General features: G+C 43.8%; 1 protein-coding gene across 3 annotated transcripts in view; it reads left to right on the top strand.

The window, feature by feature from the left end:
- The window catches only part of LOC124616941 (probable E3 ubiquitin-protein ligase HERC4), a 208,849-nt gene that overhangs the window by 59,618 nt on the left and 125,666 nt on the right, over window positions 1-23,565 (top strand). For all 3 annotated transcript variants that reach the window (XM_047145226.1, XM_047145225.1, XM_047145227.1), the window contains exon 11: window positions 12,668-12,836. In XM_047145226.1, the coding sequence (XP_047001182.1) occupies window positions 12,668-12,836 (169 nt within the window). The remainder of the gene's footprint in view (window positions 1-12,667; window positions 12,837-23,565) is intronic.

Genomic DNA, 23,565 nt, shown 5'->3' with positions numbered 1-23,565 from the left:
TGGTTGCGGGGGGGCACTTCACTCCCTGTTGCTCCTGCTCCATCTCCTTCAGGAGCAACACCACCCCAACCACCGGGGACATCTGTTCCCCCTTCACAGCCGGAGAAGCGTGAGCCTTCTTCGGCTCCTCTCGCCCGGAAGGGGTCCCTTGGGGCCCTCCCATCCCAGGCTTTGCCCAGTGCCAAAGCGGACGCCCGCAAGTTTGTCAAACAACCACCGGTCGCTGGTCGTAGGGCGTCACGGTCGTCTTCAGTCCCTGAGACTGACCCAGTGAGGCCCTCCCAGCCAGACCCACCTAAGGCGCAGCGCGCAAAGCAGTCGAAGAAAAAGGCTCCCAAGCATCCTGAAATTGCAGTGGCACCTGTCCCTTCGCAACCTTCTCCCTCTGCGTCCGAAGATGAGGTGGAGATTCTGGCATCCGCTGAGGACCTGGATCTCGCCAGTCCCTCGGACGCAATGGATGGCTGTTGTCCAGGTGGTGACTCAGTAGCAGCAGGGGCCACGGAGGCGTAATCTGCCTCCCCAGTCCCTTCACGCCTTTCCCATCCATGGCTAATACCATCCTCCAGTGGAACTGCAGCGGTTTCTTCCACCATCTAGCTGAGCTCTGCCAACTTATCAGCCGTCATCCTTTCCTTTGCATTGCTCTGCAGGAAACTTGGTTTCCAGCAATGCGAACCCCCACCCTCCGTGGCTATCGGGGTTATTTTAAGAACCGGGCAGCTTATGAAAGGGTGTCTGGTGGCGTCTGCATATATGTCCTTAACTCTCTTCACAGCGAGTTTGTACCTCTACAAACAGCTTTAGAGGATGTCGCTGTTCGGGTGTGGACGCCACAGGCTATCACCGTCTGCAGTATTTACCTTCCACCTGATGGTGCTGTCGCGCAGCATGTCCTGGCTGCTCTGATAGCCCAACTGCCGCCACCTTTTTTGCTGCTGGGCGATTTCAATGCCCACAACCCTCTATGGGGTGGGACTGTCTCCGATGATCGCGGTCGGGCCGTGGAGCATGTGTTGGCTCAGCTCGACCTTAGCCTCTTGAACACCGGTGCTCCCACGCATTTCAGTGTGGCCCATGGCTCGTTCTCGGCCATCGATCTCTCTATTTGCAGCCCTGGCCTTGTCCCATCCCTCCACTGGAGAGTGCATCCTGACCTGTGTGGTAGTGACCATTTTCCCATCTATTTGTCACTGCCCCAGTGTCATTCTTCTGGGCGCTTGCCCCGCTGGGCTCTTCACAGGGCTGCCTGGCCAGCTTTTACTTCCGCTGCAACCATTGAGTCTCCCCCACAGGGTGACATTGACGAGGTGGTCCGTGCTTTAACCACGTCCATCATTTCAGCGGCCGAGGCTTCCATCCCCCGTTCTTCTGGCCTCCCTCAGAGGAAGGCTGTCCCCTGGTGGTCGCCGGAGATTGCTGAGGCTATTCGCGACCGTAGGCGGGCTCTCCAGCGTCATAGGCGGCACCCGTCTCTGGAGACCCTCATCGCCTTTAAGAGGCTCCGTGCCTTCGCCCGTCGTCTTATTGCACGGCGTAAGCAGGAGTGCTGGGAGAGGTACGTCTCATCCCTGGGCTCCCGTGTCTCCCCCTCGCTCGTGTGGTCCCGGATCCGGCGGATTTATGGCTCCCAGACCCCTACGGGTGTCCCTGGGATCTCCCTGGCCGGCGCTGTCTGCACGGACGCTGCCGCCATTGCTGAACACCTTGCTGCGCACTTCGCTAAGAGCTCTGCGACTGCAACTTATCCCCCCGCCTTTCGCTCTCTCAAGGAGCGAGCCGAGCGGACGCCGTTCTCATTCCACACGCGTCGTTCTGAAACATACAATGCACCTTTCAGCGAGAGGGAATTCCTCGCCGCCCTCACCGATTGCCCTGATACAGCACCAGGCCCAGACTGCATCCACGCGCAGATGCTGAAGCATCACTCCAGGGACTGCCAGAGACACATTCTCGCGATATTTAATCGCATTTGGAGCGAAGGCGTGTTCCCGTCGCAATGGCGAGAGGGTGTTATTGTCCCCATCTTGAAACCCGGTGCGGACCCACTGGCGGTGGACAGCTATCGTCCCATTACCCTCACCAATGTTTTGTGCAAATTGCTCGAACGTATGGTGGGGCGGCGTTTGTGTTGGGTCCTTGAGTCGCGCGGTCTCCTCGCTCCATCCCAGGGTGGCTTCCGTCGGGGCCGGTCTGCAGTGGACAATTTGGTGCGGCTGGAATCTGCTGTCCGTACGGCCTTTGCCCGACGTCAGCATCTCGTTGCTGTATTTTTCGATCTGCGGAAGGCGTATGACACCACATGGAGGCATCACATCCTTGCCACGTTGCATGAGTGGGGTCTTCGTGGTTGGCTCCCGGCTTTTCTTCAAAGCTTTTTATTGCGCCGCTCTTTCCGGGTGCAAGTCGGTGCCACCTCTAGTTCCTCTTATATACAGGAAAATGGGGTCCCGCAGGGCTCGGTGTTGAGCGTCTCGTTATTTGTAGTGGCCATTAATGGTCTGGCTGCAGCAGTGGGGTCGTTGGTGTCTCCTTCTTTGTAAGCCGACGACTTCTGCATCTCATTTAGCTCCACGACTACGGGAGTCGCCGAACGCAGGCTGCAGGTGGCCGTTCGCAAGGCAGCATCATGGGCTCTGGCTCATGGTTTTCAGATCTCTGCTGCCAAGACTCGGGTTATGCACTTCTGCAGGCGTCGGACGGTCCACCCTCATCCTGACCTTTACCTCGACGGCCAGTTGCTTGAAGTGGTGGACACTTGCCGCTTCTTGGGACTCGTGTTTGATGCCCGGCTCACATGGGTTCCTCATGTTACTCAGCTGAAGCAAAAATGCTGGCAGCACCTTAACGCCCTCCGCTGCCTTAGCCACACCTCTTTGGGTGCAGATCGCTGCACGCTGCTGCGATTGTACAGAGCCCTTGTGCAGTCCCGGCTTGATTATGGGAGCCTGGCCTATGGGTCTGCGTCACCCTCAGTGTTGAAGTTGTTAGACCCCATACACCACTGTGGGGTTCGGCTTGCCACTGGCGCTTTTCGCACTAGCCCCGTGGATAGTCTACTGGTGGAGGCCGGGGTTCCCCCGCTGCGGATTCGCCGCCATCGTCTGCTCGCCGACTATGCTGTCCACGCACATTGCTCGCCAGGCCATCCCAATCGTCGCCTGCTTTTCCCTGCCATGGTCCTCCATCTGCCCGAACGGCGACCTAGGTCTTTGCTTTCCGTAGCTGTCCGTGTCCCGTCCCTGCTGTCAGAACTGGGGTCATTCCCTCTTCTGCCTCCCTTCCGGGTCCATACACCTACGCCTCCTTGGTGTTTGTCCCGGCTGTCCGTCCGTCTGGATTTGGCACAGGGACCTAAGGACTCGGTTCCGCCTGTGGCCCTCCGTCGCCGTTTTCTTGCGCTCCTCGAATCATTTCCGGGCTGTGAGCCGGTCTACACTGATGGTTCCCTGGTTGATGGTCGCACTGCCTACGCTTTTGCTCACGCTGCCCATGTTGAGCAACGCTCCTTGCCGGCTGGCTGCAGTATTTTTACTGCAGAGCTGGTGGCCATCTTGCGCGCTCTTGAGCATATGCGTTTCTGCTCAGGTAGGTCCATCGTCATCTGCAGTGACTCCCTGAGCAGCCTTCAGGCCATCGACTGCTGCTATCCCTCTTCTCCTCTGGTGTCCTCTATTCAGGAGTCTGTTTCCGCCATTGCCCGTTCTGGTCGTTCGGTGGTCTTGGTTTGGACGCCAGGTCATGTTGGCATCCCGGGGAACGAACGTGTTGACAGGCTGGCCAAAGGGGCGATCGACTCCCCAGCTTTGGAGATCGGCCTCACAGCTTGCGACCAGCAGCTGGTGTTGCGCCGTAAGCTGACTGGGATGTGGGCTGCTGAGTGGCGTGGCATGACAGCCCCGAATAAACTGCGGGCTGTCAAGGAGACGACCGATGTGTGGCGTTCCTCCATGCGGGCTTCTCGCAGGGACTCGGTAGTCCTGTGTCGGCTGCGCATCGGCCATACATACCTGACGCACGGCCATCTGTTGCGTCAGGAGGATCCCCCCTTGTGTCGGTGTGGGTCCCGGCTGACGGTCGGCCACATTTTGCTGGAGTGTCCTCGACTGCGCACACTCCGGCAATCTTTTAATCTCCCGGGCACTTTGGCTTTGGTTTTATCCGACGATGCCTCCATGGCTGACAATGTTTTACATTTTATCCGTAGTAGTCCTTTTTATGGTTCGATTTAGGGAGGTCCTGCGCCTTTCCCTTTCTGTGTCTTTTGTCCTTGTGTCTGTTGCTGTTCTGGTGTGCCGTCAGATGGTTGACTCTTTCCCTTTTTTTTCTCGTGGTCAGTCAACCAGTCTCTGGCCATCCTCCTTTCTTCTGTTTCTTTCTGTCTGGTGTTCCTCTGTCCTGTTCTTGTCTGTAGTGTTTGTTGCTCCATTTGTGTTCTTTTAGCGCCTGGGGGGACGTCTCCTCCCCCTTTGGTTTTTACCTGCTCCGTAGATTTTCGGCTCGCCTGATTTTGGAATGGGGGACTGATGACCTTCGCTGTTTAGTCCCCCTTAAACATCCCAACAACCACCACCACCCTGGCGCTGAGCACACTGCCAAACATGACATCCTTCATTTCAGTGACTACTTCACAGCCTGTGCCGTATGGATCCTTCCCACCAGCACCAACTTTTCTGAATTGCGCTGGTGGGAACTTCCCTTGTAATATAACCTACATTCTTGAACCCTCCTGGCCTCAACCTTCGTTAATCATTGTTTCTCCCATCCAGTCTTTCTCTGTCTGGATTCCAGCACGCTCCCCAACAGCGCGTCACTGTCTGCCACCTCTATCCTACTTTTCCTCCCCTTCCCCACCTCAGCCTCCTCCTTAACCCCACCCTGTTGCCACTCCCATTGTGCACCGGTGCTGCTGCTCGCAGTGTAGCCTCAAATGCCTGAGACTGCTGTCATGTGTGAGAGTTGCCTTTGTGTGAAGTATGTGTGTGTGTGTGTGTTTTTGCTGTCTAATTTTTACGAAGGCCTTACTAGCTGAAAGCTATATTATTGACAGTCTCGTTGTTGTGCCTATCTGCGACTCAACCTCTCTGCTATATGGTGAGCAGCAACTTTCCTTCTCACAATATTGTTACATTCCATTCTGCGTTTTCTATTGTTTGTTTCTTTTGTAGTGGTAGAAGAGGTACCACTGACCAGTAATTGTAAAAAAACCTCCATAAATTACGTACACACTTTGTAACGGTTCACCTACTTTGTTTCATCGTTTGTTGATTGCCCTCAGTGTCGACATACTGGCTGAAAAATGGGGTGTGGAAGTCAAACACGGACTACTTTAAGTGATGTAACCAACAGATGCACAGTTACATTTCACAACCCCCCCCCCTCCCCCCCCGCCCCCCCAATATACACATTTAATATATGGCCAGTGCACTATTGTTTAACTTTCGATATGCCTCATTAATAGTTTCAGGCAAACATCCACATACTGCTACAATAGTTTACTGTTGAATATCTATGAGCAGTAAAAACCTAAACACAAATTCACAGTTCGTGAAGAATAGAAAGGTACGTATGGAGCACACACTGTCACTGTTTTGACACATGGCCTAATTATGTAACACTTACTACACTCTTAAGTCGATGCGTTGTTGTCATTCTAACCAACACAGGTTCCTCGTCTGAAACTCGGCCGTAGACGGACTGTCTCGTGACCAAAAATTGGGCCCTTATATATCCTCACAATAATAGGTACTGAAACTACACATTGTTTAAAGTTAAATTTACAGAAATTGAATTAAAACTTAACTCTTTCGATTAACTGCATACATGGGAAAATTGGTTCTTTTTAACAGTTTCTTCTACTACAAGCCTTAGGCTGAATTATTTGTTTAAATCATTAAATTAACAAATATCGTTATGCAAACAATCCTTCTGACAAAACTTAATTACTTTGTAATTAATTAAGGTCTGACTTTGCTAACATGTTTTCAAATAGAGTCAAATAAATACATAAAGAATGCTAGTGTTTCATCTTCCAAATGTTTATAATTATTATAGAATTTATATTTGTTTATACATCAACAATATAATTTAAGTTTCAAAACAAGTACTAATTTCGCCCTATAACAAAAGATACGTATTAGGAATAGTTGAAATAAATTAGAAAAGCAATTACATACATAAAACTAAGCACAAAATTAGATCTGGTGTTATATTCTTAAAAACTGATGGCCAACCTTTCTCTTTTATGTAAATGCAGATTATTCTCACGCATGTTAGTGGTAATTGGTTAAAAGTGTAAAAGTGAATTTAAGGAGGCAGATTGCAAAACAAGAGGGGAAGTAAAAATATCCCAGCTTGCTTCATCACAATTTACAATCTAAAAATTGTTTCACAGAACTGAATTCAGTATGTGCTTCAAGCCGACATTTCCATTGTAGAATAAAAGGTGCACACACAATCCAATGAATAATATTGAGAGGAAGATGATGGCTCTTATAAATGAATCAGACTTGCCTTTTAATGTCTTAGAACATGAGCACCTGTGCCATCGTAACTGTACTAAGGTACACAAGAATGGCATTTGTATAAGGCCCAAAGCTAACAGTATTCGTGCAAATACACACCAACTGACAAAATATCTGAAACACATTCTCATCATCAGCACCCTCCCACCCCTACTCTCACTCCTTCCTTCACACATTATTTGCCATTCCTTGGGCTCTTGATTAGACGTTTAAAAAAATTTAGATATAATGAGCATGGAATTGCGTTGTTTTTACTACTATTTATTATTATTATTATTATTATTATTATTATTATACAAATTTGGCCGTTAAAGACCGTGAAAACAGTTATTTCTTGCGCTTCTGGGAAGTCTTCTTTCTCTCAGTCCACACTTCTTTCATTCTTGCGCTGAAGGCGGCTTTTCTCTCTTCAGACCATTTAGTTCCACAAGTCTTCTTAATTTTCACACCGAAACCCGTGAATGAATTCAGTTTTTTTCTAAAAAGGTTTCTGTTACTACTATTTATGATATACGCTTGTACACATTTTGCTCCTTGGAGTCTCTTGCACTCTGTCAGCTCTGCATCTTATGTGGTCACTTGGTCTCGCTTGGTCCATAAACCAGCTCCGTGCAATGAATATGTGGGCAAGTGCAAACACCACATTCACATCTCGGCTACTTTTGTACATGAGTGGCTTCAGGTGAAAGATGTTATGGCCAGCTTTGATGTAGTTTCCATCTTTTTGAGTGTCCCACCTGCTGAATCCATGGAACTCCTTTCCTGACCTTTATATCACCTATTCTACTGTCAACTCATTTCCTATTCAGTGGAAAATATTATGAACAAACTGATAATGTGGCAATGTGTAGTCCATCATTGCCTTTTGTTGTGAACCTGCACATGGAACACTTTGAAACAAAGGCATTAGGATCTGCCAAGTTTAAACCAACATGTTCTTACTGATATGTGGATGATACATCTGTGGACGTGGCCACATGGAATAGAATATGTTGAAGAGTTCACGGAACTTTTTAAACTCAACTCAACCTAATGTAAAATTAGTGATGGTACTTTAAAAAGAGAGCCAGCTAACATTCTTCGATATATGCAGAGAAAACTATAGATTCCTGGGACAAATATAGTGAGAGCAATATCTTAGTACAAATACCAAGTTTCTGGGCATCATGATTAAGGAGTGTATCAAAATAAAGGTGTCAGTAAACATAAAACACTGGGAGGGAAGATTCAGCTTAAGTAATGCTTGGGTCTGGCCATGATATCTACCAGAAGTGGGGAATACTGAGACAACGTGGAGTCTGAAAAACAAAAGAGCATCAAGGACATAGTGGGCATCAAGAGTTGAACTCACAATCTACTATAAGTAGCAACACAAAGCCAACAATAGTTCACGGTCTGGTTGGGGTCCAGGCAGCAAGTACACATAACAGCAGAACTAGCAGCACCTGAAGAAGACGGCTGGCTCCATCATTAAAATAGTTGCATAAAATAGGAACATCAACCTGGCTGAACACCTGAAAGTATACCATTAATCAGTCAGGCAGAGAAGAGCTGAGAGAAGAATCTTAGTTCCTGGAGTCATTGGACACAAGTGAACTCGTACTTTGACAACAAATAACTTGCCTTCCACAAAGGGTGAAGACAGAAAAGGAGACAGCTCTACATGCAGAAACAACAAATAATACAATTATTTCTGAAATGATGTATGCTGTGGGCTTCTTTGTGTAGATAAATATGCCTAACTTTGCGCTTGCAAGGAAATATAATGAATATTTTGACAGCAGAAGATAAAGCTACCAGTTTTATTCGCAGATTGAGGCTTCACTAATACAGTGCTGAAGTTTGAAATTTCAGTATTTTCAGAACTGACAATGATGCTCGTCGCAAGCAATGGAAAGTGTTCATTTGGACATGAAATAAACCAGCACAAGTTGTCAGTAATAAATTCAGTCAGTAACTACTTTCCTGAACTCCCAACAAGTAAATATCTGGGTTTTAAGACAATTTTCAGTGAATGATGAAACATTTTCAAATAGTGAAGTTCAAGCCCAAGCAGTATTTCTTGAACTTTGTGAAGACAACACATAGAAAATATATTTCTCTAACACAGAATTAGCAACACTTTGGAGAAAGACTGGTGCCAGGAATCCATTATTATCAGAAAAAGCTGTAAGAATACTGATTCCATTGGCCACAAGTTCTAGGTGTAAAAATGGATTTGTAACTATGGTGACAGTGAAAACAAAAGTAAAGAACCAATTGAACTTTGAAGACAATTAATGATGTGCATCGATCGGGACCGAATACAATATAAAAAAAAAAATTAAAAATATGCAGTACCAACTATTTTGTTGGCTATTATTATTTCTTGGTTTAATGTAACACCTACAAACACATGTGAGAGTTGTTTTTGAATGTTAGCGAAGTATTGTGTGTTTCTCTATAATTTTGAATGTAAAGATATTCAAACAATTTTTTCCCCAATGTAAACTTAAACTAGATGTTAATCTCTGTTGGGGGGGGGGGGGGGGGGGGTAATTGGTTTCTGTATGATCTTTTTCAGGGGAAGTGTTCTCAGAAGTTTTGGGAACCACTGCTTTAATCAAACCTATTGATGATCCCAAGCACTCGAGCAGTAATCAAGAATGGGTCACAGTAGCATTCCGTACATGATCTCCTTTATAGATGAACTATATTTTACTACAATTCTCCCAATAAACTGAGGTCAACCATTCGCCTTCTGCATTGCTGACCTTATGTGATTGTTCCACTTCGGTCACTTTGCAATGTTATGCCTAGACAGTTAATCAATATGACAGTGTCGAGCAGCACACCACTAATACTGTATTCAAACATTACGGTATTGTTTTCCCTGCTTATTTGCATTAACTTATGCTTTTTCTATGTTGGAGCAAGCTACCATTCATCACAACAAATAGAAATTCTGTCTAACTCATCATGTATGCTTACTGCATCAGCAAACATTTGCACATTGCTGCTCGCACTATCCATCAGATCATTTATTTATATGGAGAACAAGAGTGATTCTATCACACTTCCTTGGGGCACCACTGATGATATCATTTTCTCTGACAAACACTCCCCATCCAGAACAATGCACTGATTTCTATTGTGTCAGAAGTTTTCGAGCCACTCGCGTATCTGGGAACTTATTCCAAACACTCAGACCTTTGTTACCAGTCTGTGTTGGGGCACTGTGTCAAACACTTACTGGAAATCTAGGGATATGGAATCTGGCTCTTGCTTTTCATCTATTGCTCACAGGATGATGTGTGAGGAAAGGGCAAGCTGAGTTTCGCACTTTCGCTACTTTCCAAATCTGTGCTGATATGAGGACAGAAGCTTTACTGTTGAAAGGAAATGTATTACGTTTAAACTTAGACTATGCTCAAGCATTGTACAGAAAGCTGATGTAAGGATATTGGTCTGTATTTTGCTGATGCATTTTTTTAACCTACTTGTAACAGGAGTCATCTGCGCTTTTTTCCAGTTGCGTAGAACTTTGCATTGTGCAAGAAATTCACGATAAACACAAGTTAAGCAAGGGACCAGTGTCAGAGATTACACTCTGTAAAGCCGAATTGGGATTCCATCCAGACCTTGTCACTTTTTCTTTATTTTCAACACTTTTCGGTTGCTTCTAAACACTAGGGATCACTATTTCTATGCTTTCCGTATGGGAGTCTGTGCAGTAGTCAAACCATTATTTGTCTGTATCATCCTCCTGTGTGAATAATTTGATCTCCTTTACTGTCTTGTATTGTCACATCAGTCTGGTCAATGATTGGCTGGATAGAAGCCTTCAACCTACTCAGTGATTTTATGTAGGACCAGAATTTTCATGTGTTCTTGCCAATACCTTTTGCTAACATGATGGTGGAAGTTCATGTGTGCTTCACGCATCAGTCTTTTTGTAGATGGGCAAATTTCTAGTGACTTAAGCTTATTGACATTCCCATGTTCATTTTTGTGCCAACAGTGCCACAATCTGTGTTTCATCAGCATTTTCCAAATTTAGTTGTTAATCCACTTGGGTCTTTTCCATCCATAATACAAGTACTCGACACATGCAGTACCCATCCAGAGTGTGATTTATAGCCAGGTTAAACTTTGCTCTTAACTCCTCTACATCCATCGTATTGGAGCTAAATGATTTCTGTTAAGTGGCTGGTTAAGATGAGAGTAGATGCTGCATACATGTCTGCAACAGAGGAAAAAAACCTAATACGTGAGACAGTGGTAAATACTGTCTGCGATGTAATTCAGTGATTTACAGTGTGTGGATGTTGACATAGATGTATGGTGCCCAAGAAACTGCATAAGCGAGGAACAACCCTGTAAACAATAGCACCACTAGAGTGACTGAAGCAGCCAGTCACACTTGAAATTGAGGATTGGGGCTCAAAACACAAACCAGCTTAAGATCATCACCTGACAAGGATTGTAGTGAGCAGTGTGGTGAGCAGCAATACCGCAAGCTTAATGTGAAATAAAACTCGGCAGGCTTGTTTAATCATTGCTGTGCCGTGCCGCCAATGTGAGTAGTCAGTTAGCAGCATAAACATACCTGTAGTCAGCCTTAAGTAGGAAAAAGTTGGTTGATACTGGCAAAATAGACAACTTGCTTTATACACATGATCAGGAGCTTTGATCATAACAGCCTGAAAGAATTTGACTTAAAGAGATAAATAATTTAAACTTAAGTTTCAATGAAAGGGGGAGTTAAATAAAATTTAAAAATTGAAAACAAAATGTTTGAATGTAATAGGTTGAGGATTGAGCGTTAGTTTGTAGTAAATTGATGGCAGGGTGTAAACTCTGTATTTGAGGTAACTGTGATTCAAGTCTCATTGCAGACATTCTAATAAAGTTACTCAGTGTATTTTTGAACATCATTTTAAATAAAAACTCTAATGGCCCTCTGTACAACAGCATGTCTCAGTCCTTCTCAGCTCATTCCTTTAGAATTTACAGAATGTAATTACACAAGTATGACAGGCTTTTAGAGTGAGGTACCTCTATCTGTGCTGCAGTGTTTTTGTTAGCTCTAAAGGGGATAGTGTAATAAGTCTTACAATCAAGACTTGAGAAGCGAAAAGTGAAAAGTCTAACTTTGCTCTCATTATGCAAATGTTAAGAAACAAAAGAGTGGGTATGGATAAGAACTTGTGAACGTTGGAATTAACTGCTCGTCTATATTTTTTAGAGAAACTATTATCAAAGAAAGACTTCTTGGCACAGTGAAGTAATGTATTTCACCTAGCAGTGAATGTTGGTCATAATAAAATGTATTTATGCCACTAAATAGTGATTGCAATGTATTAGTTGTCAGTGTTCTTAAAGTATTCAATTAGTTTATTAAAAATATGGTACTTATTCTTCAGTTCAGAATGCTCACAGCAGTTCTCAATTTGTGTCTTCTTTCCCAGCAAGCAGTGGTTGTTGAGTTGCATATGGTAAGAGGTGACTCATCTCATAAGACAAGCTTCTTTTCTTTCCTACTACTATTGGCCCATAATTTCTCTTGAATGACTTTAATCTAGCTAAAAATTAAAATGGAAGTCATGCGTAACTATTCCCTTTCTCTTCTCAAAACTTGACTATTAGACTAAGCGCAGTATCCCATTTAGAGCTAAGCTAACCATCACAGCATAAATTGAGTGATCTCACTCTAAAAAACAATCATACCAAAAAATTTCAGAAAGTACAGCCAGCAACTCATTGGGTCATCTTTATGGTGAGTAGCAGTCTATCCTTTTCCTAATACGATGATATTCCGACCTGGAGTTTCCATTGTTTGAACTACAGAATTTTGTATTTCGTGCCGGTGAATCTCCAAGTACATTAATACTGCTTGAGTCTCCTCTTCCTCCCCCACCCAGTGTAAGACCTGTCAATTCATGGCTCAAGATACCTATTTCCCCATATAATTTTCCGAAACAAGAAATTGTTTTTACATGCAAGTATCTCTTAATACTAGAGAAATGCGCTGTGACATGCGTGGGGTTGAAATGTGTAGTAGAGGAGTATATGTTTTCATATTTGGATTTCTAATTATAGTGTGATCTTGCCTTTTGAAATACTAATAATTGAAACATCAAATATATGATTCTGATTTTCAGGTATGTTGAGACTGTGTTCAGCAGTCAGGCTTGCATCAATAGTTCTTTTCTCTTACAAGATGATGGTCACTACTGCTGTACTTCAAGGCACCATGGTGTTGACTTGACAGTTGCTGAGAGATTCTTCACTTTATTAAGTAAAATTGAAAATCAATCTATAAAAAGACTAGTAAGTAATGTTTTGTTTACTTATCGTGTACCTGTTCACACCTCTTAACCCATAATCAATTGCATTAGAGATACCTGGCTAATAGAATATAACACACCATTTTGCTATGGAGTCATTGTTTTCACAAGGCATAAGAAGCAGTTAGGAGCCATCCAAATTCATGGTCATTAAACTGCTGCTCATGACGCTGTGCTTAGAGCCAGGTCTAAAGTACACACATCCAGCTTGATGGGTATCAGGGTGCTTAGAAGGAGTGAGGTCAGGTGACTGTGGGGGCTGGGGTCTACATGAACACCTTTGTTAGAGTATGGACACAATATGGGACCAGTGGATCTTACTGAAGCTACTGGTTACCTGCAAATGCCGTAAGTGAACAAATGGCGGCATGTTAATAGACAGTTTATGTGTCATTCACTGGAGAAAGACAATGTTAGTTGTACCAAGGGTTCCATTCTATCCTGTATTAACAGCTCCGACATGAGGATTCCTTGACCAGCTGCTTGAATGGTGACCTGTAGTAAGTGTGATGGACCATGTAATGTGGTTTTGACCAGTTCATACTGTATCCATCTGTGTGTACATACATGTGCCATGCCTTAGCAGTCTTGGTGACCATTGTCAATGTTTCTAGCATCCATGCGAGTGTTCTTGTGCTGTTGATAATTTCTTATGTCGATAATTTCTTATGTCTTCTGATGGGGTGAGCAGAGGAACATATATGTGGTGTTGGCTTCTGTCTTGCATAATCAATAGCTGATTGTGAATGATAGTTACTCATCAGTTGCTTTTGCCCAGCATTGAATTAGCAAGTGCTCTGTTCTGTGATTTGTTTTTCTGCTTTTACAGACTTCAATAGTTTACGATGACATGTGTCATCAGCACATTGTTGCCCACAGCAGTTGATTCTGGTGACAAAGGTTTTCCATGAATTAAGCTACTCATAGTACATTGTTAAAATGAAGAGCCATCTGTCTACACAACATTGAAGATGGAGTGTCTCATTATTTGAGCTCCCATGTTCTGTTTGTAATACTCCATTTGCTGTAAGATAGCACTATTTTCCCAATACAGCTGGTATCTCCAATTGCTCATGAGTGAATATCTTTACATGTGAAATTAGTGGTTGTGGAGCATGCTTAGTATATCATAATTTTTATGTAAATATATGTTTTCTCATACATTTACTTATTAGGCATTCCACACCACATTAAATGTGGACTGGATGATATTACATGAAGACAGCATTTTGTTGCATCAGAAGTCAACGATCTGTTTTATTATTTAATGAATAAAACAGTTTAGATCACTTTTATCAACTTACCAGTTTTGGTCAAATTAGGCAATTTTCAGATTTAACACTAATAATGCTGTAATAAAAATTTTATTACAGCATTACTTGCAATAAAACTAAGAACACCATGGTATATTTTGTTTAACTTTTAATCTCTGGAGGTAATGAAGAGAACTAAGAAAAAAGGCAGACAACAGAAATGTGAAGGGAAGAGTTAGGATGAAAAATGCTAGAAAGGAAAGAAATAAAAGCTTAACCCTGTTTTTCCCCTCCATTTTTTAAAAATGAAGCTTTTGAACTATATTCTTCTTCAGAGCTAAGTAATATCGAAAACATGTACGTACCCTTAGTATGTGAGTGCAACATGTAGCAAGGTAGGTAGAGTCCTAAACAGGCAAGGAATCAGACCAGTCTTCGAGTCACCCAGAAAAATTAAAGAAATATTGTGACCTGTTAAAGATAATCTTTGCCTGAGAGTGCTGGGAATTTATAACATCCCATGTGTGTGTGGCAAAAGTTATGTGGGCCAGTCTATATGGATGGTTGCCAATCATCGCATCGAGTGTCAATGTCACCTTAAATAGAGGCACTTTCATAAAACAACAGTGGCAGAATGCAGCTTGTTAAATAAACACAAGATCTCATTTGAACAAAACAAGAATACTGGCCCATGCTTCGAACTATTGGGACTTTGTGATCAGAGAAGCTGTTGAAATCTGACTATGTGAAAACAAGCTATGCACTTAGCAGTGCATGGAAGTGTGCTCTTGACAAGGAAAAAACACAGAGGAGTACTCTCACCAACTGATGCGATATAAGGTGCTGCAAGCAGCGCCAGATAGGAGCACGAGCAAAATCTATGGACTTAAAGCGAACCACCTCTGTTCATGCCTCCATGATGTAGTCCGACCAATTGGATGCCATTCAATGGCTATGAAAGACAGAACTTTGCCAGTCATGACAGTCAGTTTTAGTCCCTGGTAAAGATGATGGTGGATATCGTCGAAACCTTGGAATTTTATATGAGTTTGACATCGCAAATGAACTAAGAAATTTTTATGGAAAGATTTAACTGGTGGTTTGCAGTGAAGATTCTCAAATCCAGATCTGGATTTCATCTGATAGTCAATGTGCATCAGCACTGACCTCGACTGCAGACTTACAGGAACAGTTCCGTGAAGTGGTGCAAGGAGTGCACGCTGGGGACTGACTGTCTATTCTAGATGATTCCAATGCCCTTATCAGAAGTGATTCTGCTGCTTGGCCAGACAGCTTGGGCATACATTGGTTGGGCAATGAGAATGAAACGGTTTATGCCTCCTTGAATTTTGTGCCAAGTATCAAGTGCGTGTCACCAACACATACTTTAAAGGTAAGGTTAGGCACAAGGTTTTCTGGATCCATCTTTACTTCAGACACTGGCATCAATGAGGTCTTATTTTAGGAAGAGGAAGGTTCTCAGTCATTTTATCCTCATGCGCTCCTTCCACAGTCCTGTCTGCGACACTGATTATATACTAGTAGTGACAAAAGTGGGGCTTGCGCCCAGAATGATTCATTCTGATAAAACACCAAGCAGAAACAAATCAGTCTTTGTAAAACTAAGGAGCCTTCAACAGTAGAAATATTTGGTGATAGAGTCCGGAAAGAATTGACACCTGTGATGTAAGTGCAATCATTGCTGTACACTGGCAGCCCTCCTGGCTGCTGATGTGCAAGTGCGCCATGTGCTGCAGAGTGGCCGTGATGACATGGTGTGAGTAAACTTGGAGGGGGAAGTGGTTGCTGGAGGGGAATGGCATGCAGGCCACACTTTACCAGTCCTGGTTTAGAGTATCATACCTGTAGACTAGGAACTTTGTCACCTGGTAATCTCAAAGAGCTCAATGGCTCAGCTAGAGCCATGGGACATATACGGCTTTTGAAGTTTGAAGAGCTTCGTCACCTTATTTCCAGATCTAGTTGTTCTAAGTAATTATTATGTCAATCTCCACTTGAGAAACAATATACTCAAACTGCTGTCACTAGACCAAAATCAATTCTCTTCACCAACACTTACCAATGTACTGAAATATGCCTAATGCGTATCAGGGTATTTAGAGGATCACCCAATTTGAAATTGTGCTGAATTTGGGTTGTACATTGTATATATTACACTACTGGCCTTTAAAATTGCTACACCATGAAGATGACGTGCTACAGATGCGAAATTTAATTGACAGGAAGAAGATGCTGTGATACGCAAATGATTAGCTTTTCAGAGCATTCACACAAGGTTGGCGTCGGTGGCGACACCTAAAACGTGCTGACATGAGGAAAGTTTCCAACCGATTTCTCATACACAAACGGCAGTTGACCGGCGTTGCCTGGTGAAACGTTGTTGTGATGCCTCTTTTAAGGAGGAGAAATGAGTACCATCACATTTACGACTTTGATAAAGGTCGGATTGTAGCCTATCGCGATTGCGGTTTATCGTATTGGGACATTGCTGCTCACGTTGGTCAAGATCCAATGACAGTTAGCAGAATATGGAATCGGTGGGTTCAGGAGGGTAATACGGAATGCCGTGCTGGATCCCAACGGCCTCATATCACTAGTAGTCGAGATGACAGGCATCTTATCAGCACAGCTGTAATGGATCATGCAGCCACGTCTCGATCCCTGAGTCAACAGATAGGGACGTTTGCAAGACAACAACCATCTGCACGAACAGTTCGACGATGTTTGCAGTAGCATGGACTATCAGCTTGGAGACCATGGCTGCGATTACCCTTGACACTGCATCACAGACAGGAGCGCCTGCGATGGTGTACTCAACGATGAACGTGGGTGCACGAATGGCAAAATGTCATTTTTTCGGATGAATCCAGGTTCTGTTTACAGCATCATGACGGTCACAGCCGTGTTCGGTGACATTGCGTTGAATGCAAATTGGAAGCATGGATTTGTCAGCGCCATACTGGTGTATCACCCGGCGTGATGGTATGGGGTGCCGTTGGTTACACGTCTCGGTCACCTCTCGTTCGCATTGACGGCACTTTGAACAGAGGACGTTGCATTTCAGATGTGTTACGACCCGTGGCTCTACCCTCCATTTGATACCTGCGAAACCCTACATTTCAGCAGGATAATGTTCGACCGCATGTTGCAGGTCGTGTACGGGCCTTTCTGGATACAGAAAATGTTCGACTGCTGCCCTGGCCAGCACATTCTCCAGATCTCGCACCAAATGAAAATGTCTGGTCAATGGTGGCCGAGCAACTGGCTTGTCACAATACGCCAGTCATTACTCTTGATGAACTGTGGTATCATGTTGAAGCTGCATGGGCAGCTGTACCTGTACATGCTGTCAAAGCTCTGTTTGACTCAATGCCCAGGCGTATCAGGGCCATTATTACGGCCAGAGGTGGTTGTTCTGGGTACTGATTTCTCAGGATCTATGCACCCAAGTTGCGTGAAAATGTAATCACATGTCAGTTCTAGTATAATATATTTGTCCAATGAATACCTGTTTATCATCTGCATTTCTTCTTGGTGTAGCAATTTTAATGTCCAGTAGTGCATATGAAGAAATTTTATTTATTTTACGTGCATGTTGTAAAAAAGTTATGTTTTAAGCTTTTTATTACAGAATGTCATTATTGTAATGTTTTTGTATCATAATAATGTGTTACCTTTTATTTTAATCTAACAAAATACACGTATATGATATGGTAAACTAAAAAACAATAAAATTGTAAACTGTAATTACAATTTAAAACATAAAACCAATCATAAGTAAAATGAATAATTAGATTAATAATGAATTGTTAGATATTTTAATTAGTTATTTGAAACTACTCCAATAGCACTTTGCATACAGCTTAGTTTCCAAAAATGTTACTTCAGAAATCAGATATATTGCACATGGATGTATGGGGCTTGAAAGCTTCTTTAATTAATCTTATAACAAAGGTTTTCATTTTTCAGAATTCATTAATGATGGTGTGTGTTCTGAAAATTTTCAGATTAATACAAAAGTTGACTATACAGTTTTCAAGAATGTTAATTACACATCAAGTGTGAAGTGAAAAACATTTTTTATGTATGATCATTATGGAGATATTCCCTCTAAATGTAATATGCCAAATTACCTTTTGGGGTGTGTTTTTCTCCTTAAAAGTAGACTTGCATACGAACCCAAAGAAGTACTTATTGCATTTTTTTGCTCCCTCTTCACACCTGCCAAGTATCACTAAGATTGGTTATTTACGCTTGGGAATGTTCCCTTGTAAGTGAAGAAGGCAATTGTTCAGCGCATCATCCATGACTGCATTAACACATACTGGCAGAAACTTTGTGCAAGTATACAGTAGTGTGTTAGTGTTGGGAACATTGATGGAGTGTTTTCAGGCATCAAAAGGGCCCTGAACACACCCCTACGAAGACAGCCACCACTTAAAGAGGTGGCTGGAATAGTCATCAGAATTGTAACCGATATCTATAAAAATGGGTGGAACATACTCCAGCCCGTGCTAACATCTGGCCCACGTCAGCCCAAAAGCAATAGGTGAAATTACTCGATTGACAACTTACCATGAACTGGAGGCCATTCCTACTAAGCAGCAGCTTCAGAGAACTGTTTAAATGCAGGAAATGTCCTGTAAGACAACATTCACACAAAATTTGTCAAATTGACACTGCTGCTCCCAGTGCTCCACAACCTTTTATTGAAATGTTGGACTGAGGGTACTGTCCCAACATACACTCTGTACAAAGGTACAGATGACTGCAGTGATCGCAATTGCTGCTTCAGAATTTCAAGGCTGAATATCACTGGAAAAGAGTGTATCCATGTGGTGTTAGACAGTCAGGAAAAGCTTGCCAAGTGTTTGTACCCTGAGTCTCAGTGTGGGTTTCAATTAAGGAAAATGCTACAAGCAGAAAACCGACCCCATTATTCATTGCTTTCATCTACTAAAATAAGGCATTTGGCACAGTCAGCAGGTAGGAGCTGTATACGAGACTTTACTAGTAATGATAGGGTGCCCTCCAAAACTTCTGACGATACAAATTTTTCACAGTGATATGGAGGGTGCTGTGATATTTGGAGGAGCCACATTAGATTCTTTTGTTATGCAAAGAGGATTTTGTCAAGGTTGTGTACTGCCCCCTCCCCCCTCCATGGTACAGCCTTCTCATTACTTCTCAATGTTGCTTTCTGTGAAACAGAACTAGGCATCCAGCTACAATCACAGCTGATCGCAAACAACTTTCTTACTACTCAGAGATAGGCACTATAGTAAGGAATTATTTGTAAGCAGCCTTGTATTCATTGTTGATGCAGCCTTCGTAGCTCTTACTCAAAGCTACCTTCAAAGGCTTGTGGATAAATTTCCTTCTGTGTCTAAGCCCTTCCCTATGTCTGTGAATGTGAAGAAGACTGTTATTATGGCTCAATGGTACACAGGTATGTCTGCCATAAGATTGGATGGCTTCTTGTTGAATGTAGTCAACAAATTCTGCTAACTTGGCTTGCTAGTGTCAGATCATCTCTCTAGATGACAAAATACTTGCAAGAAAGGGAAAAGCAGTGAATGCCTTTGTGAAGCTGTACCCAAGAGTGGGGGAAAAATAAATGTTAGTATGTTTTATGTATGATCATTATGAACATGTTCCCTCTAAATGTAGTATGTCAAATTACCTTTCGGGGTGCGTTTTTCTCCGTAAAAGTAGACTTGCGCACAAGCAAAGAAAAGAAGAAGAGAGAAAAAAAAAAAAAAAAAAATACTACTTGCACTTTTGTTGCTCCCTCTACACACCTGCCAAGTATCATTAAGCGAAGAAGGCAATTGTACAGCCCATCATCGGTGACATGTAGTAGCTCTAAAATGCTTGGTGACAGGATATGTGACAATCCTGTCTTTAAGAAGAAGGGAAATTCATCTTGCCCGCATAGAGATGCTCTGGAGCATATCAGTTTCATTTTCCCACGTGATATCTGCAAGCTCTTTTATGCCCATCGTACCACAAGCCACATCATGTGGAAAGGTGATTTTTACGAACAGCTGGACAGCACTGCCATGGCTAGTCTGCTTGGTCCATTGGTGACAAATTTCCTCACGGAGCATTTCGAAAGACTGGCATCATACTTGACATATTGTAAATCTAAGATGGGGCACTGATATGTTGACAGAGTTTTGTGTTGTGGAGTCATGGTGAGAAACAGATTGGTGACTTTTCAAGATGCCTGAACAGTCTCTACGCCATCATAAAATTGACTGTGGAGGTAGAAGAGGACCAACAGTTACTCATTTTAGAAGTGCTGGTTATGAGGAATTGTCAGGACCTGGGACACAGTGTGTAAAGTAGACACACATGGACTGATACCCGCACAAACTGCTGAATCCTCACCAGATCCAGAAAAGAGGAATTATTAGTACATTTGTGTCACTGACAAGACAAATATGTAAGCCACAGCACCTCGGACACAAGAGGCAATGTGTGATAAGCATTCTGATGAGCAGTGTTTACTCAACCAGTTACAAACAAAGTGTCAAGAAATATAACACTTGGCGAAGTGACACGTCAGAAGAAGAAATGGCAGATATGCCTTTCTGCCATATATCCCAAGGTGATGGATAGAATCAGTCATATATTGTGCAGATATGGCCTTCTGCCACCGAGCAGTGTGTCAGCAGTGCGCAAGTAGCAGCATTACTGCATTTACTAGGCAGTTTTGTATTTTAATAACCATTTAAATTTTGTGTCAAATTGTTTGTGCTCTCCGTAGATTAGTTCAGACGTTCTTTGCACAACAGTATTTAGCACGGATAGGGACAGCGACTGCTGTGTTCGGATGCGGGCTGAGTTGGCATCCCTTCGCTCCCAGCTTCAGGCAGTGTTGGCTTTGGTCACACAGCTTGAGACTGTTGCCAATGGGCATCACTGTGGGGGTCTGGATGGGGGTTTGTCGGGGACGCATCCCCTGATCGGACTGTGGCTGTGGCTGCCCGGGATACTGCCCACATTGAGGCTGACCCCTCACCCGTGGTAGAGTGGGAGGTCGTCTTGAGGTGTGGCAGGGGGCGAAACACATTCCGGAGGGCTGAACGGAAGGCCTCTCCAGTTTGTCTAACTGGTTTCAGGCTCTGTCTCCGGCTGATACTGATCTTCGGCTGAGGTCGTCTTGAGGTGTGGCAGGGGGCGAAACACATTCCGGAGGGCTGAACGGAAGGCCTCTCCAGTTTGTCTAACTGGTTTCAGGCTCTGTCTCCGGCTGATACTGATCTTCGGCTGGACATGGCTGCTTGTCCTGTTCTAGAGGTTGCCCCTCAGTCTGCAAGATCCGGGTGGTCGCAGAGGGTGGGCTTACTGGTAGTTGGGAGCTCCAACGTCGGGTGCGTAATGGGGTCCCTTAGGGATATTGCTGCAAGGGAGGGGAAGAAAACCAATGTGCACTTCATGTGCATACCGGGGGGAGTCATTCCAGATGTGGAAAAGGTCCTTCCGGATGCCATGAAGGGTACAGGGTGCACCCATCTGCAGGTGGTCGGTCATGTCGGCGCCAATGATGTGTGTCACTATGGATCCAGAGGAAATCCTCTCTGGCTTCTGGCGGCTATCTGATTTGGTGAAGACTACTAGTCTCGCTAGTGGGATGAAAGCAGAGCTCACCATCTACAGCATCGTTGACAGGACTGACTGCGGACTTCTGGTACAGAGCCGAGTGGAGGGACTGAATCAGAGGCTGAGACAGTTCTTTGACCGTGTGGGCTGCAGATTCCTCGACTTGCGCCATACGGTAGTGAGGTTTCGGGTTCCGCTGGATAGGTCAGGAGTCCACTACACACAGCAGGCGGCTACACGGGTAGCAGGGGTTGTGTGGCGTGTACTGGGCGGTTTTGTAGGTTATCTGACCTTGGGCAAGTACAGAAAGGGCAACAGGCTCAAAGGGTGCGGGGCAAAGTCAGGACATGCGGGGACCAAGCAGCAATCGATATTGTAATTGTAAACTGACGAAGCTGCATTGGTAAAGTACCGGAACTTCAAGCGCTGCTAGAAAGCACTGAAGCTGAAATCGTTATAGGTACTGAAAGCTGGCTAGAGCCGTAGATAAATTTTGCCGAAATTTTTACAAAGGCACAGACGGTGTTTAGAAAGGATAGATTGCATGCAACTGGTGGTGGCGTGTTTGTCGCTGTTAGTAGTAGTTTACCCTGTAGTGAAATAGAAGTGGATACTTCTTGTGAATTATTATGGGTGGAGGCTACACTCAACAACCGAGCTAGGTTAATGATTGGCTCCTTTTACCGACCTCCCGACTCAGCAGCATTAGTGGCAGAACAACTGAGAGGAAATCTGGAATACATTTCACATAAATTTCCTCAACATGTTACAGTTTTAGGTGGAGATTTCAATTTACCAGATATAGACTGGGACACTCAGATGTTTAGGATGGGTGGTAGGGACAGAGTGTCGAGTGACATCGTACTGAGTACACTATCCGAAAATTACCTCGAGCAATTAAATAGAGAACCGACTCGTGGAGATAACATCTTGGACCTACTGATACAAACAGACCCGAACTTTTCGACTCTGTAAGCACAGAACAGGGGATCAGTGATCATAAGGCCATTGCAGCATCCCTGAATATGGAAGTAAATAGGAATATAAAAAAAGCGAGGAAGGTTTATCTGTTTAGCAAGAGTAATAGGAGGCAGATTTCAGACTACCTAACAGATCAAAACGAAAATTTCTGTTCCGACACTGACAATGTTGAGTGATTATGTAAAAAGTTCAAGGCAATCGTAAAATGCGTTTTAGACAGGTACGAGCTGAGTAAAACTGTAAGGGATGAGAAAAAACCCACCGTGGTTCAACAACAAAGTTAGGAAACTACTGCGAAAGCAAAGAGAGCTTCACTGCAAATTTAAACGCAGCCAAAACCTCTCAGACAAACAGAAGCTAAACAATGTCAAAGTTAGCGTAAGGAGGGCTATGTGTGAAGTGTTCAGTGAATTTGAAAGTAAAATTTTATGTACCGACTTGACAGAATATCCTAGGAAGTTCTGGTCTTACGTTAAATCAGTAAGTGGATTGAAACAGCATATCCAGACACTCTCGGATGATAATGGCATTGAAACAGAGGATGACATGCATAAAGCTGAAATACTAAACAACTTTTTCCAAATCTGTTTCACAGAGGAAGACCGCACTGTAGTTCCTTCTCTAAATCCACGCACAAACGAAAAAATGGCTGACATCGAAATAAGTGTCCAAGGAATAGAAAAGCAGCTGAAATCACTCAACAGAGGAAAGTCCACTGGACCTGATGGGATACCAATTCGATTCTACACAGAGTACGCGAAAGAACTTGCCCCGCTTATAATAGCCGTGTACCGCAAGTCTCCAGAGGAACGGAAGGTTCCAAATGATTGGAAAAGAGCACAGGTAGTT

This window comes from Schistocerca americana, chromosome 1 (assembly GCF_021461395.2).
Source record: "Schistocerca americana isolate TAMUIC-IGC-003095 chromosome 1, iqSchAmer2.1, whole genome shotgun sequence".
Taxonomy (NCBI): domain Eukaryota; kingdom Metazoa; phylum Arthropoda; class Insecta; order Orthoptera; family Acrididae; genus Schistocerca; species Schistocerca americana.
Note: the sequence above shows the minus strand (reverse complement) of the source record. Positions and strands in the feature narration are given on the sequence as shown.